Genomic DNA, 15,000 nt, shown 5'->3' on the forward strand with positions numbered 1-15,000 from the left:
CCTGACTGATCTATTTGACTGACTGATCTATCTGACTGACCTGACTGATCTATCTGACTGACCTGACTGATCTATATGACTGATCTAGCTGACTGACCTGACTGATCTACCCGACTGACCTGACTGATCTTTCTGACTGACCTGACTGATCTACCTGACTGACCTGACTGATCTACCTGACTGACCTGACTGATCTATATGACTGATCTATATGATTGACCTAGCTGATCTATTTGACTGACCTGACTGACCTGACTTCTCTATATGATTTACCTAGTTGATCAATCTGACTGACCCGACTGACTTGACTGATCTACCTGACTGACTTGACTGATATATCTGACTGATCTGGCTGACCTGACTGATCTATCTGACTGATCTATCTGACTGATCTATATGACTGATCTGGCTGACCTGACTGATCTATCTGACTGACCTGACTGATCTATATGACTGATCTGGCTGATCTATCTGACTGATCTATATGGTTGACCTGACTGAAATATCTGACTGATCTATCTGACTGATCTATCTGGCTGACCTGACTGATCTATCTGACTGACCTATCTGACTGACCTGACTGACCTGACTTCTCTATATAATTTACCTAGCTGATCTATCTGACTGACCCGACTGACTTGATTGATCTACCTGACTGACTTGACTGATATATCTGACTGATCTGGCTGACCTGACTGATCTATCTGACTGACCTGACTGATCTATCTGACTGATCTATATGACCGATCTGACTGACCTGACTGATCTATCTGACTGATCTATATGATTGACCTGGCTGAAATATCTGGCTGACCTGACTGATCTATCTGACTGATCTATATGGTTGACCTGACTGAAATATCTGACTGATCTATCTGACTGATCTATCTGGCTGACCTGACTGATCTATCTGACTGACATATCTGACTGACCTGACTGATCTACCTGACTGACCTGACTGACCTGACGGATCTACCTGACTGACCTGACTGACCTGACTGATCTACCCGACTGACCTGACTCACCTGACGGATCTACCTGACTGACCTGACTGACCTGACGGATCTACCCGACTGACCTGACGGATCTACCTGACTGACCCGACTGACCTGACTGATCTACCCGACTGATCTGCCTGACCTGACGGATCTACCTGACTGACCTGACTGATCTATCTGACTGATCTATATGATTGACCTGGCTGAAATATCTGACTGACCTAACTGATCTATCTGCCTGATCTATCTGGCTGACCAAACTGATCTATCTGACTGACCTGACTGATCTACCTGACTGACCTGACTGACCTGACTGATCTACCCGACTGACCTGACTGACGGATCTACCTGACTGACCTGACTGACCTGACGGATCTACCTGACTGACCTGATGGATCTACCTGACTGACCCGACTGACCTGACTGATCTACCCGACTGACCTGACTGATCTTTCTGACTGACCTGACTGATCTTTCTGACTGACCTGACTGATCTTTCTGACTGACCTGACTGACTATATGATTGACCTAGCTGATCTATCTGACTGACCCGACTGACCTGACTGACCTGACTGATCTTTCTGACTGACCTGACTGACTATATGATTGACCTAGCTGATCTATCTGACTGACCCGACTGACCTGACTGACCTGACTGATCTACCGACTGACCTGACTGACCTGACTGATCTACCTGACTGACCTGACTGACCTATCTGACTGACCTGCCTGATCTTTCTGACTGACCTGACTGACTATATGATTGACCTAGCTGATCTATCTGACTGACCTGACTGACCTTACTGATCTACCCAACTGACCTGACTGACCTGACTGATCTACCTGACTGACCTGACTGATCTACCTGACTGACCTAACTGATCTGTCTGACTGATCTACCAGACTGACCTGGCTGAAATATCTGACTGACCTGACTGATCTTTCTGACTGACCTAACTGATCTGTCTGACCTGACTGATCTACCAGACTGACCTGACGGATCTGTGGTGTAGCTGTATTCCCAGCTCCATATCTAAAAGGCTGTCACTCTCTCTCTCTCTCTTCTCTCACCCCTCCATATCTAAGAGGCTGTCTCTCTCTCTCTCTCTCTCTCTCTTCTCTCACCCCTCCATATCTAAGAGGCTGTCTCTCTCTCTCTTCTCTCACCCCTCCATATCTAAGAGGCTGTCTCTCTCTCTCTCTCTTCTCTCACCTCTCCATATCTAAGAGGCTGTCTCTCTCTCTCTCTCTCTCTCTCTTCTCTCACCCCTCCATATCTAAGAGGCTGTCTCTCTCTCTCTCTCTTCTCTCACCCCTCCATATCTAAGAGGCTGTCTCTCTCTCTCTCTCTCTCTTCTCTCACCCCTCCATGCCCTTGTCTGCAGTAGTCATAGCAGTACTACCACTTTTATTCTAGACATTACTGTGGACTGATTCACCCTGTCCTCCAGACTGACTCCGTTCACTGTGAGGGGAAATTGACTTAATGATTTCACATTAGACTGACCAGTTCAGTTTAAACTAAAGCCTGTAGTGTCTAAACTTAGTTCCCTGCTCAGGGCCAGTAGACATTAATGGGACTTGAATAAATGGGATGGAGTATGTGGAGACACGCTTAGATGCTTAGACAGGCAGATTTATGTGGAGTACATACAGACACACACACACACACACACACACACACACACACACACACACACATACACACACACACACACACACACACACACACACACACACACACACACACACACACACACACACACACACACACACACACACACACACACACAGACACACACACACATTAGAGACCGTAGTCATTTTCCCCAGTCCTTTTCTCTTCAGTGCGTGTCCCAGCCCTGGTCTGATGTCACAGGGTTAGCTGAGGTTGTGGCAGCATGTGGAACACACTCAACAGTGCTGGGACTGTCACTACGTCCTCCATGACACGGCCCTGTCCCCTAGCCAGCCTCTTGGTCTGGGACTGGACACCACAGACAGCTAACCCTGAGGGCCCAAGACATGGGACATTAACCAGCCCAAGTCAGCTTAGCCAGCTTCTTCTCTGTCCCCTAGACAGCCCCCTAACCACCCAGCCTCTTCTCTGCACCTTAGACAGCCCCCTAACCAGCCCCATACACCCAGCCTCTTCCTCTCCTACTGGGCCTTGACGTCACAGACAGCTAACCTCTGGGAAGGCAGGGGAGGGGGAGGGTAGCCAGCTCAGCTGGGTCTTACGTGTGTACCCCTTGTTCTCACCCCTCACCCCCTCTATTCCCCCTGTATTCCCCCTCTAATTCCCCCTCTATACCCCCTCTATTCCCCCTCTAATTCCCCCTCTATACCCCCTCTATTCCCCCTCTAATTCCCCCTCTATACCCCCTCTATTCCCCCTCTATTCCCCCTATACCCCCTCTATTCCCCCTCTATTCCCCCTCTATACCCCCTCTATACCCCCTCTATTCCCCCTATATTCCCCCTATATACCCCCTCTATACCCCCTCTATTCCCCCTCTATACCCCCTCGATTAACCCCTCTATACCCCCTCTATTCCCTCATCACCTCTCCCATGATTAGAGCAGGTGCCTGGCTGTCGTGAGCTGTGTGTGTGTCTCCGTTCAACCCCACCTTAGCACGGTTTGTATCTGTTGGGTTTGGGCGTGGCCTGTGGGCGTGGCCTGTGGGCATGGCTTGCATGGAACTGAAATTAGGAGAAGAAAGAGAAACATACATAAAGTTGGAGGCGTGGCCCTCCCTGTCCTCAGGTCAGTGTTGTAGGCGTGGCCCTCCTGTCCTCAGGTCAGTGTTGGAAGCGTGGCCCTCCCTGTCCTCAGGTCAGTGTTGGAGGCGTGGCTCTCCCTGTCCTCAGGTCAGTGTTGGAGGTGTGGCTCTCCCTGTCCTCAGGTCAGTGTTGGAGGCGTGGCCCTCCCTGTCCTCAGGTCAGTGTTGGAGGCGTGGCACTCCCTGTCCTCAGGTCAGTGTTGGAGGCGTGGCTCTCCCTGTCCTCAGGCCAGTGTTGGAGGCATGGCCCTCCCTGTCCTCAGGTCAGTGTTGGAGGCCTTAGAGCTGCTTCCAACTAACACAGAGGAGGGAGGTAGTTCAGGTCTGAGAACAGCTGTATAGGGCTTAGGCCTCAGGGCCAGAGGGAGGCAGGACAGACTTGAGAACAGCTGTATAGGGCTCAGGCCTCAGGGCAAAATCCAAACTCGCGTGATGTCGCACTACCAGTGACCATGCACTCTTATTGTGACCTCTAACCACTGACCTCTGACCCCTGCCCTCTGTCCAGGCCCAGAATGCCATGCTGGAGGCCCAGGCCAACACGGAGCTGTCAGAACGCATCGTTACTCTGGAACAGGAAGTGACTCGGCACAGAGAGGATTCTGGGAAGGCCCAGGTGGAGGTGGACCGATTGCTGGAGATCCTCAGAGAGATGGAGAATGAGAAAAACGACAAGGACAAGAAAATCAATGAACTGGAGAAGTAAGAGTGTGTGTTCTCTACAATAATATATAACCCCTGTCTGTCTGTCTGTCTGTCTGTCTGTCTGTCTGTCTGTCTGTCTGTCTGTCTGTCTATATCTATCTGGCTTTCTGTCTGTCTGTCTGTCTATCTATCTATCTATCTATCTATCTATCTATCTATCTGGCTTTCTGTCTCTGTCTGTCTGTCTATCTATCTATCTTGCTTTCTGTTTGCCTGTCTGTCTATCTATCTATCTGGCTTTCTGTTTGCCTGTCTGTCTGTCTGTCTGTCTGTCTGTCTGTCTGTATGTCTGTCTGTCTGTCTGTCTGTCTGTCTGTCTGTCTGTCTGTCTGTCTGTCTGTCTGTCTGTCTGTCTGTCTGTCTGTCTGTCTGTCTGTCTGTCTGTCTGTCTGTCTGTCTATCTATCTATCTATCTATCTATCTATCTATCTATCTGGCTTTCTGTCTGCCTGCCTGCCTGTCTGTCTGTCTGTCTGTCTGTCTGTCTGTCTGTCTCCCTGTGTTCCAGTATGTATGTTCATCTATTGTGTTCTTTGTAAACTCTTACGGTTCCTCCATCTCAGTCCTTCACCCCTGTCTGTTTTAACTACTGGCAGTACTGTAGACGTGTGTCCTCATGCTATAGTGCTCTTTGTGAATGTGTGTGTGTGTGTGTGTGTGTGTGTGTGTGTGTGTGTGTGTGTGTGTGTGTGTGTGTGTGTGTGTGTGTGTGTGTGTGTGTGTGTGTGTGTGTGTGTGTGTGTGTGTGTGTGTGTACATGTACGTGTACGTGTCTGTGTACCATTATGTCTGTATCCGCCTGGCTCTCAGACGGCCGGCCCTGCTGGCCCCCTCTCGCTCCCACCTGTGGCGTTCCCATGAGCCTCAGCAGGTGTCGACCTCTGTGACCTCTGGCTCTCAGCCAATGGGAGGGCTAGTTTCGGACTGTCATGGTCACAATCACTCCAGCGTTATAAATCACCTAAACACTCCCCTATACTCCATTATAAATCACCTAAACACTCCCCTATACTCCATTATAAATCACCTAAACACTCCCCTATACTCCATTATAAATCACCTAAACACTCCCCTATACTCCATTATAAATCACCTAAACACTCCCCTATACTACATTATAAATCACCTAAACACTCCCCTATACTCCATTATAAATCACCTAAACACTCCCCTATACTCCATTATAAATCACCTAAACACTCCCCCTATACTCCATTATAAATCACCTAAACACTCCCCTATACTCCATTATAAATCACATAAACACTCCCCTATACTCCATTATAAACTGGGTGGTTCGAGCCCTGAATGCTGATTGGCTGACAGCCGTGGTATATCAGACCGTATACCACGGGTATGACAACAATTTTATTTTTTACTGCTCTAATTACGTTGGTAACCAGTTTATAATATCAATAAGGCACCTCGGGGGTTTGTGGTATATGGGCAATATACCACGGCTAAGGGCTGTTTCCAGGCACTCCGCGTTGTGTCGTGCCTAAGAACAGCCATTAGCCGTGGTGTATTGGCCATATAGCACAGCTCCTCGTGCCTCATTGCTTCATTCTAGCACCATGCACAGTAATTCACCTAAGGGTTTACTCTAAGGGTTTACTCTAAGGGTTTACTCTAAGGGTTTACTCCTAAGGGTTTACTCCTAAGGGTTTACTCTAAGGGTTTACTCTAAGGGTTTACTCTAAGGGTTTACTCCTAAGGGTTTACTCTAAGGGTTTACTCTAAGGGTTTACTCTAAGGGTTTACACTAAGGGTTTACTCCTAAGGGTTTACGCCTAAGGGTTTACTCCTAAGGGTTTACTCCTAATGTCATGTACTGTCATGTTGTGTCTTGTCTCTGTCCTTTCCCTTCACCCTGTCTCCCTCTGCTGGTCGTTGTTAGGTTACCTTTCCACCCCCTCTTTCCCCCAGCTGTGCCTTGTCTCCTCCTAACCACCTCGTCACCCCTTTTCCCACCTGTTCCCTTTTTCCCTCTGATTAGTCCCCTATATCTCTCTCTGTTTTTGTTCCTGTCCTTGTCGGATTCTTGTTTGTTGTGTTTCATGCCTGAACCAGACTGTCGTCATGTTTGCTGTAACCTTGTCTTGTCCTGTCGGAATCTGCCGGTCCGTCTGAGCCTACCTATGTTTGGTAATTAAAGAAGCTCTGTTTAAGTTAATTCGCTTTTGGGTCCTCATTCACGCACCGTAACAGAAGAATCCGACCAAGAATGGACCCAGCGACTTCGGATCCTCTCCACTCAGCCGTCGGGATCCAGGGAGCGATGCTAGGCAGACACGAGCAGGAAGTGTCTGCTGCTCGACATGCCGTTGAGACCCTGGCCACCCAAGTCTCCAACCTCACAGAACAGGTTCACCATCTCCGCCTCGATCCACCGGCCACTTCCAGGGCTTTCGAATCTCCGGAGCCCAGAATCAATAACCCGCCGTGTTACTCTGGGGAGCCCACTGAATGCCGCTCGTTCCTCACCCAGTGTGATATTGTGTTTTCTCTCCAGCCCAACACTTACTCCAGGAGCACTGCTCGTGTCGCCTACGTCATATCTCTCCTTATTGGACGGGCTCGTGAGTGGGGCACGGCAATCTGGGAGGCAAGGGCTGAGTGTACTAACCAGTATCAGGACTTTAAGGAGGAGATGATACGGGTTTTTGATCGATCTGTTTTTGGGGAGGAGGCTTCCAGGGCCCTGTCTTCCCTATGTCAAGGCAATCGATCCATAACAGACTACTCTATTGAGTTTCGCACTCTTGCTGTCTCCAGTGGCTGGAACGAGCCGGCCTTGCTCGCTCGTCTTCTGGAGGGTCTCCGCGCAGAGGTAAAGGATGAGATTCTCTCCCGGGAGGTTCCTTCCAGCGTGGATTCCTTGATTGAACTCGCTATTCGCATTGAGCGACGGGTTGATCTTCGTCACCGAGCTCGTGGAAAGGAGCTCGCGCTCTCCGTCGCCCCCCTCTCCGCATCACTACCATCTTCCTCTGCCGGCTCGGGAGGGAACGGAGAATCACCAACCGCCTCTGTCTCTATTGCGGTTCCGCTGGTCATTTTGTCACTTCATGTCCAGTAAAAGCCAGAGCTCATCAGTAAGCGGAGGGCTACTGGTGAGCGCTACTACTCCTGTCTCTCCTTCAAGATCCTGCACTACCTTGTCGGTCCATCTACGCTGGACCGGTTCGTCAGCTTCCTGCAGTGCCTTAATAGACTCTGGGGCGGAGGGCTGTTTTATGGACGAGACCTGGGCTCGGGAACATGACATTCCTCTCAGACAGTTAAAGGAGCCCACGGCCTTGTTCGCCCTGGATGGTAGTCCTCTCCCCAGGATTCAGCGTGAGACGCTACCTTTAACCCTCACTGTTTCTGGTAATCATAGTGAAACCATTTCTTTTTTAATTTTTCGTTCACCTTTTACACCTGTTGTTTTGGGCCATCCCTGGCTAGTTTGTCATAATCCTTCCATTAATTGGTCTAGTAATTCTATCCTCTCCTGGAACGTCTCTTGTCATGTGAAATGTTTAATGTCTGCTATCCCTCCTGTTTCCTCTGTCTCTTCTTCACAGGAGGAGCCTGGTGATTTGACAGGGGTGCCGGAGGAATATCACGATCTGCGCACGGTGTTCAGTCGGTCCAGGGCCACCTCTCTTCCTCCACACCGGTCGTATGATTGTAGTATTGATCTCCTTCCGGGAACCACCCCCCCCCGGGGTAGACTATACTCTCTGTCGGCTCCCGAACGTAAGGCTCTCGAAGATTATTTGTCTGTAGCTCTTGACGCCGGTACCATAGTCCCCTCCTCCTCTCCCGCCGGAGCGGGGGTTTTTTTTGTCAAGAAGAAGGACGGGTCTCTGCGCCCCTGCATTATCGAGGGCTGAATGACATAACAGTGAAGAATCGTTATCCGCTTCCTCTTATGTCTTCAGCCTTCGAGATCCTGCAGGGAGCCAGGTTTTTCACTAAGTTGGACCTTCGTAACGCTTACCATCTCGTGCGCATCAGGGAGGGGGACGAGTGGAAGACGGCGTTTAACACTCCGTTAGGGCACTTTGAATACCGGGTTCTTCCTTTCGGCCTCGCTAACGCTCCAGCTGTCTTTCAGGCATTAGTCAATGATGTCCTGAGAGACATGCTGAACATCTTTGTTTTCGTTTACCTTGACGATATCCTGATTTTTTCACCGTCACTCCAGATTCATGTTCAGCACGTTCGACGTGTCCTCCAGCGCCTTTTAGAGAATTGTCTTTTTGTGAAGGCTGAGAAGTGCACTTTTCATGCCTCCTCCGTCACATTTCTCGGTTCTGTTATTTCCGCTGAAGGCATTAAGATGGATCCCGCTAAGGTCCAAGCTGTCATTGATTGGCCCGTCCCTAAGTCACGCGTCGAGCTGCAGCGCTTTCTCGGCTTCGCGAACTTCTATCGTCGTTTCATCCGTAATTTCGGTCAGGTGGCAGCTCCTCTCACAGCCCTTACTTCTGTCAAGACGTGCTTTAAGTGGTCCGTTTCCGCCCAGGGAGCTTTTGATCTCCTCAAGAATCGTTTTACATCCGCTCCTATCCTTGTTACACCTGACGTCTCTAGACAGTTCGTTGTCGAGGTTGACGCGTCAGAGGTGGGCGTGGGAGCCATTCTTTCTCAGCGCTCCCTCTCTGACGACAAGGTCCACCCATGCTCGTATTTTTCTCATCGCCTGTCGCCGTCGGAACGTAACTATGATGTGGGTAACCGCGAACTGCTCGCCATCCGGTTAGCCCTAGGCGAATGGCGACAGTGGTTGGAGGGGGCGACCGTTCCTTTTGTCGTTTGGACTGACCATAGGAACCTTGAGTACATCCGTTTTGCCAAACGACTTATTAATGCGCGTCAGGCGCGTTGGGCGCTGTTTTTCGCTCGTTTCGAGTTCGTGATTTCTTATCGTCCGGGCTCTAAGAACACCAAGCCTGATGCTTTATCTCGTCTCTTCAGTTCTTCAGTAGCCTCCACTGACCCCGAGGGGATTCTCCCTGAGGGGCGTGTTGTCGGGTTGACTGTCTGGGGAATTGAGAGGCAGGTAAAGCAAGCGCTCACTCACACTCCGTCGCCGCGCGCTTGTCCTAGGAACCTTCTTTTCGTTCCCGTTCCTACTCGTCTGGCCGTTCTTCAGTGGGCTCACTCTGCCAAGTTAGCCGGCCACCCTGGCGTTCGGGGTACGCTTGCTTCCATTCGCCAGCGTTTTTGGTGGCCCACCCGGGAGCATGACACGCGTCGTTTCGTGGCTGCTTGTTCGGTCTGCGCGCAGACTAAGTCCGGTAACTCTCCTCCTGCCGGCCGTCTCAGGCCGCTTCCTATTCCTTCTCGACCGTGGTCTCACATCGCCTTAGATTTTGTCACCGGACTGCCTTCGTCAGCGGGGAAGACTGTTATTCTTACGGTTGTCGATAGGTTCTCTAAGGCGGCTCATTTCATTCCCCTTGCTAAGCTTCCTTCTGCTAAAGAGACGGCACAAATCATCATCGAGAATGTTTTCAGAATTCATGGCCTTCCGTCAGACGTCGTTTCGGACAGAGGTCCGCAATTCACGTCTCAATTTTGGAGGGAGTTTTGCCGTTTGATTGGGGCTTCCGTCAGTCTCTCTTCCGGCTTTCACTCCCAGTCTAACGGTCAAGCAGAACGGGCCAATCAGACTATTGGTCGCATCTTACGCAGTCTTTCTTTTCGTAACCCTGCGTCTTGGTCAGAACAGCTCCCCTGGGCAGAATACGCCCACAACTCGCTTCCTTCGTCTGCGACCGGGCTATCTCCTTTTCAGAGTAGCCTCGGGTACCAGCCTCCGCTGTTCTCATCTCAGTTCGCCGAGTCCAGCGTCCCCTCCGCTCAGGCTTTTGTCCAACGTTGCGAGCGCACCTGGAAGAGGGTCAGGTCTGCACTTTGCCGTTATAGGACGCAGACTGTGAGGGCTGCTAATAAGCGTAGAACTAAGAGTCCTAGATATTGTCGCGGTCAGAGAGTTTGGCTCTCCACTCAGAACCTTCCCCTTAAGACGGCTTCTCGCAAGTTGACCCCGCGGTTCATTGGTCCGTTCCGTATTTCTCGGGTCATCCTGTCGCAGTTCGACTTCTTCTTCCGCGATACCTTCGTCGCGTCCACCCGGTCTTCCATGTCTCCTGCATCAAGCCCGTCCTTCGCGCCCCCGCTCGTCTTCCCCCCCCCCCCCCCCCCCATCCTTGTCGAGGGCGCACCCATCTACAGGGTCCGTAGAATTTTGGACATGCGTCCTCGGGGCCGTGGTCACCAGTACCTCGTAGATTGGGAGGGGTACGGTCCTGAGGAGAGGAGTTGGGTTCCCTCTCGGGACGTGCTGGACCGTGCGCTGATCGAGGATTTCCTCCGTTGCCGCCAGGTTTCCTCCTCGAGTGCGCCAGGAGGCGCTCGGTGAGTGGGGGGGTACTGTCATGTACTGTCATGTCATGTTGTGTCTTGTCTCTGTCCTTTCCCTTCACCCTGTCTCCCTCTGCTGGTCGTTGTTAGGTTACCTTTCCACCCCCTCTTTCCCCCAGCTGTGCCTTGTCTCCTCCTAACCACCTCGTCACCCCTTTTCCCACCTGTTCCCTTTTTCCCTCTGATTAGTCCCCTATATCTCTCTCTGTTTTTGTTCCTGTCCTTGTCGGATTCTTGTTTGTTGTGTTTCATGCCTGAACCAGACTGTCGTCATGTTTGCTGTAACCTTGTCTTGTCCTGTCGGAATCTGCCGGTCCGTCTGAGCCTACCTATGTTTGGTAATTAAAGAAGCTCTGTTTAAGTTAATTCGCTTTTGGGTCCTCATTCACGCACCGTAACACCTAAGGGTTTACTCCTAAGGGTTTACTCTAAGGGTTTACTCTAAGGGTTTACTCTAAGGGTTTACTCTAAGGGTTTACTCTTGGCCCCTGAAGCCAGATTAGCCAACCCCTCACACGTTCACTACACCTCCTACTCGGCTCCATTGTTTTAGTGCCTTGATGATGCTTTTCCCCTGGTGGTATAGTGAGTTACAGCTTATGGTAATGGAGGCTGTTGTGTACGGTGGCCTGTAGGGATCATGTTGTCTGTGGAGTGTAGATGTGGGTGGAACCCCTGGTACTCTGATCAATGTGTATCAGCACCTCTTTATTCAACACAGCTCTCACACAGCCTCCACCCCATTTAGCATGCAAGAGAGGCTGACTATTCAACACAGCCTCCACCCCACTTAGCATGCAGGAGAGGCTGACTATTCAACACAGCCTCCAACCCCACTTAGCATGCAGGAGAGGCTGACTATTCAACACAGCCTCCACCCCACTTAGCATGCAGGAGAGGCTGACTATTCAACACAGCCTCCACCCCACTTAGCATGCAGGAGAGGCTGACTATTCAACACAGCCTCCACCCCACTTAGCATGCAGGAGAGGCTGACTATTCAACACAGCCTCCACCCCACTTAGCATGCAGGAGAGGCTGACTGGCAAGGGCACAATTGTTGTGTCTGTCTGTCTGCATGTCTGTTTCATTTCCTAGTCTGAGTTTGTGTCTGTATATACAACTGTCTGAGTGTGTATGTCTTTGAGTATGTGTCTGTGTGTGTCTCTCTCTGTGTGTGTGTGTGCGTCTGTCTCTATAACTGTCTGTGTGTGTGTATCTCTGTGTGTATCTCTGTGTGTGTCTCTGTGTCTGTGTGTGTCTGTCTCTATAACTGTGTGTGTGTGTGTGTGTGTGTGTGTGTGTGTGTGTGTGTGTGTGCGTGTGAATCTCTGTGTGTGTCTCTCTGTGTCTGTGTGTGTCTGTCTCTATAACTGTGTGTGTGTGTGTGTGTGTGTGTGTGTGTGTGTGTGTGTGTGTGTCTGTGTGTCTGTCTCTAACACTGTGTGTGTGTGTGTATATGTGTGTGTGTGTGTGTGTGTGTGTGTCTGTCTCTATAACTGTGTGTGTGTGTGTATATGTGTGTGTGTGTGTGTGTGTGTGTGTGTCTGTGTCTGTGTGTCTGTATATACAGCTGTCTGAGTGTGTTTTAGTCCACGTGGACTAATTGGTGATAATTAATTGTAGGCTACTTTAGGATTTCTTCCATCTCTGTCTCTGTATAAATACATCAAATAATGAATAATGCAGCACTTCAAAACAGCCTTGATGCTGTGTGTGTGTGTGTGTGTGTGTGTGTGTGTTGTGTGTGTCATTAGGGGGTGTGAACTGACGTCTGGAACTAAATCTGAACGAGCCGAGCTTTTCCTCTGGGCCATTAATGCAGGCACTTTGTCTGCCTCCTAAATGGCTCCCTATTCCCTACCTAGTGCACTACTTTCAACCAGAATCCTACATAGTGCACTACTTTCAACCAGAACCCTACATAGTGCACTACTTTCAACCAGAACCCTACATAGTGCACTACTTTCAACCAGAATCCTACGTAGTGCACTACTTTCAACCAGAATCCTACGTAGTGCACTACTTTCAATCAGAATCCTACATAGTGCACTACTTTCAACCAGAACCCTACATAGTACACTACTTTCAACCAGAACCCTACATAGTGCACTACTTTCAACCAGAATCCTACGTAGTGCACTACTTTCAACCAGAATCCTACGTAGTGCACTACTTTCAATCAGAATCCATAGCACTATATAGGGACAAAGGTGTCACTTGAGATGCATGACTGACCCCAGATCTCTGTAGCCTTACTGGCTTTCACACCAGACAGACAGACACCCTGCCTCCCTCTCTACAATGAACAGCTAAATCACATGACAAGTTGTGTTTAGCTGCACCTGCTCTGTTCTGTGCCAAGAGTCAGTGGAACATGTAGGATGTGGTTCCAGGTGTGTTAGGGGGAGGAGGGGGTGTGTGAGGGGGGGGGGGGGGGCTATTGAACAGCATGAGTGGGTCTCTGGCTGTGCTGCTGTCCCTCTCTCATTAAAAACATTAGGAGGCATCCACTCTCTCTCTCGCTCTCTTTCTCTCTCTCTGTCTCTCTCTCAGCTGTGTGTGTGTGTGCCTGCATGTTTTCCGGAAGCTTCCACTGGAGAGGATAGTGGGGGGTGAGGGCGCTCTCTCACCCCTTTGACCCCGGGCAGAAACCAGTGGGCACGTCAGCCAGGCCCCCTGCAGTATGTCTCTGTCAGAACCATGCTCACAACTGATGGCTGCTTGGCACAATCACAACATCACGCAAGAACACACACACACACACACACATTCTGCTCCCTGCCAACCAACAGTGGTGGCTTCTGGCCAGAGCAGGGCAGGAGAGCACAGAGAGGGGCAGAGGTCGGGTACGTGACTGCTATACTAAGAGAAGAGAGGGAAACTGGTCGAGGAAGAGAGAAGTTAGAGAGTGTGGAACAGGAGAGGAGAAAGAGAAGTGACTTGGTGGAGGAAAAACTGTCTGTTACCTCCTTCACCAGCCTGTCTGTTACCTCCTTCACCAGCCTGTCTGTTACCTCCTTCACCAGCCTGTCTGTTACCTCCTTCACCAGCCTGTCTGTTACCTCCTTCACCAGCCTGTCTGTTACCTCCTTCACCAGCCTGTCTGTTACCTCCTTCACCAGCCTGTCTGTTACCTCCTTCACCAGCCTGTCTGTTACCTCCTTCACCAGCCTGTCTGTTACATCCTTCACCAGCCTGTCTGTTACCTCCTTCACGAGCCTGTCTGTTACCTCCTTCACCAGCCTGTCTGTTACCTCCTTCACCATCCTGTCTGTTACCTCCTTCACCAGCCTGTCTGTTCTATTCCATATGTTGTATATTTCTAGACACCTGTCAGTTTGGGCCAGAATGAAGCCATCATCATGAATGTTCTCCCACCTCTCTACATCAGGTCCAGAAGGACATCTGAAAGCCATTGACAGAGACAGAGACACACTGAATCCCTGTCTCTTCATCAGGTCCAGAAGGACATCTGACAGCCATTGACAGAGACAGGGACACACTGAATCCATGTCTCTACATCAGGTCCAGAAGGACATCTGACAGCCATTGACAGAGACAGGGACACACTGAATCCCTGTCTCTACATCAGGTCCAGAAGGACATCTGACAGCCATTGACAGAGACAGGGACACACTGAATCCCTGTCTCTACATCAGGTTTAGAAGGACATCTGACAGCAATTGACAGAGACAGAGACACACTGAATCCCTGTCTCTACATCAGGTTTAGAAGGACATCTGACAGCCATTGACAGAGACAGGGACACACTGAATCCCTGTCTCTACATCAGGTTTAGAAGGACATCTGACAGCCATTGACAGAGACAGGGACACACTGAATCCCTGTCTCTACATCAGGTTTAGAAGGACATCTGACAGCCATTGACAGAGACAGGGACACCCCGAATCTCTTCCCCCCTGAGTAATCTGAGGAGGAGCAGTAGTGGCAGCAGGGGAGGCAGCATATGGAAAGAGTTGAGGTTTAGTGTTTTGTTGTGTGTTGAGGAGTGAAGATCGAGAGACATTAGAGAGACATTAGAGGGACAGAGACATTAGAGGGACAGAGACATTAGAGGGACAGAGACAT

General features: G+C 50.2%; 1 protein-coding gene across 4 annotated transcripts in view; it reads left to right on the forward strand.

Moving 5' to 3' along the window:
- The window catches only part of LOC110517131 (ELKS/Rab6-interacting/CAST family member 1), a 538,428-nt gene that overhangs the window by 195,347 nt on the left and 328,081 nt on the right, over positions 1-15,000 (forward strand). For all 4 annotated transcript variants that reach the window (XM_090201213.1, XM_090201214.1, XM_090201216.1 and 1 more), the window contains one exon: positions 4,292-4,485. In XM_090201213.1, coding sequence (XP_090057339.1) covers positions 4,292-4,485 — 194 coding nt within the window. The remainder of the gene's footprint in view (positions 1-4,291; positions 4,486-15,000) is intronic.

The sequence above is a fragment of the Oncorhynchus mykiss genome, chromosome 15, assembly GCF_057628025.1.
Source record: "Oncorhynchus mykiss isolate SJ-2025 chromosome 15, ASM5762802v1, whole genome shotgun sequence".
NCBI lineage: Eukaryota > Metazoa > Chordata > Actinopteri > Salmoniformes > Salmonidae > Oncorhynchus > Oncorhynchus mykiss.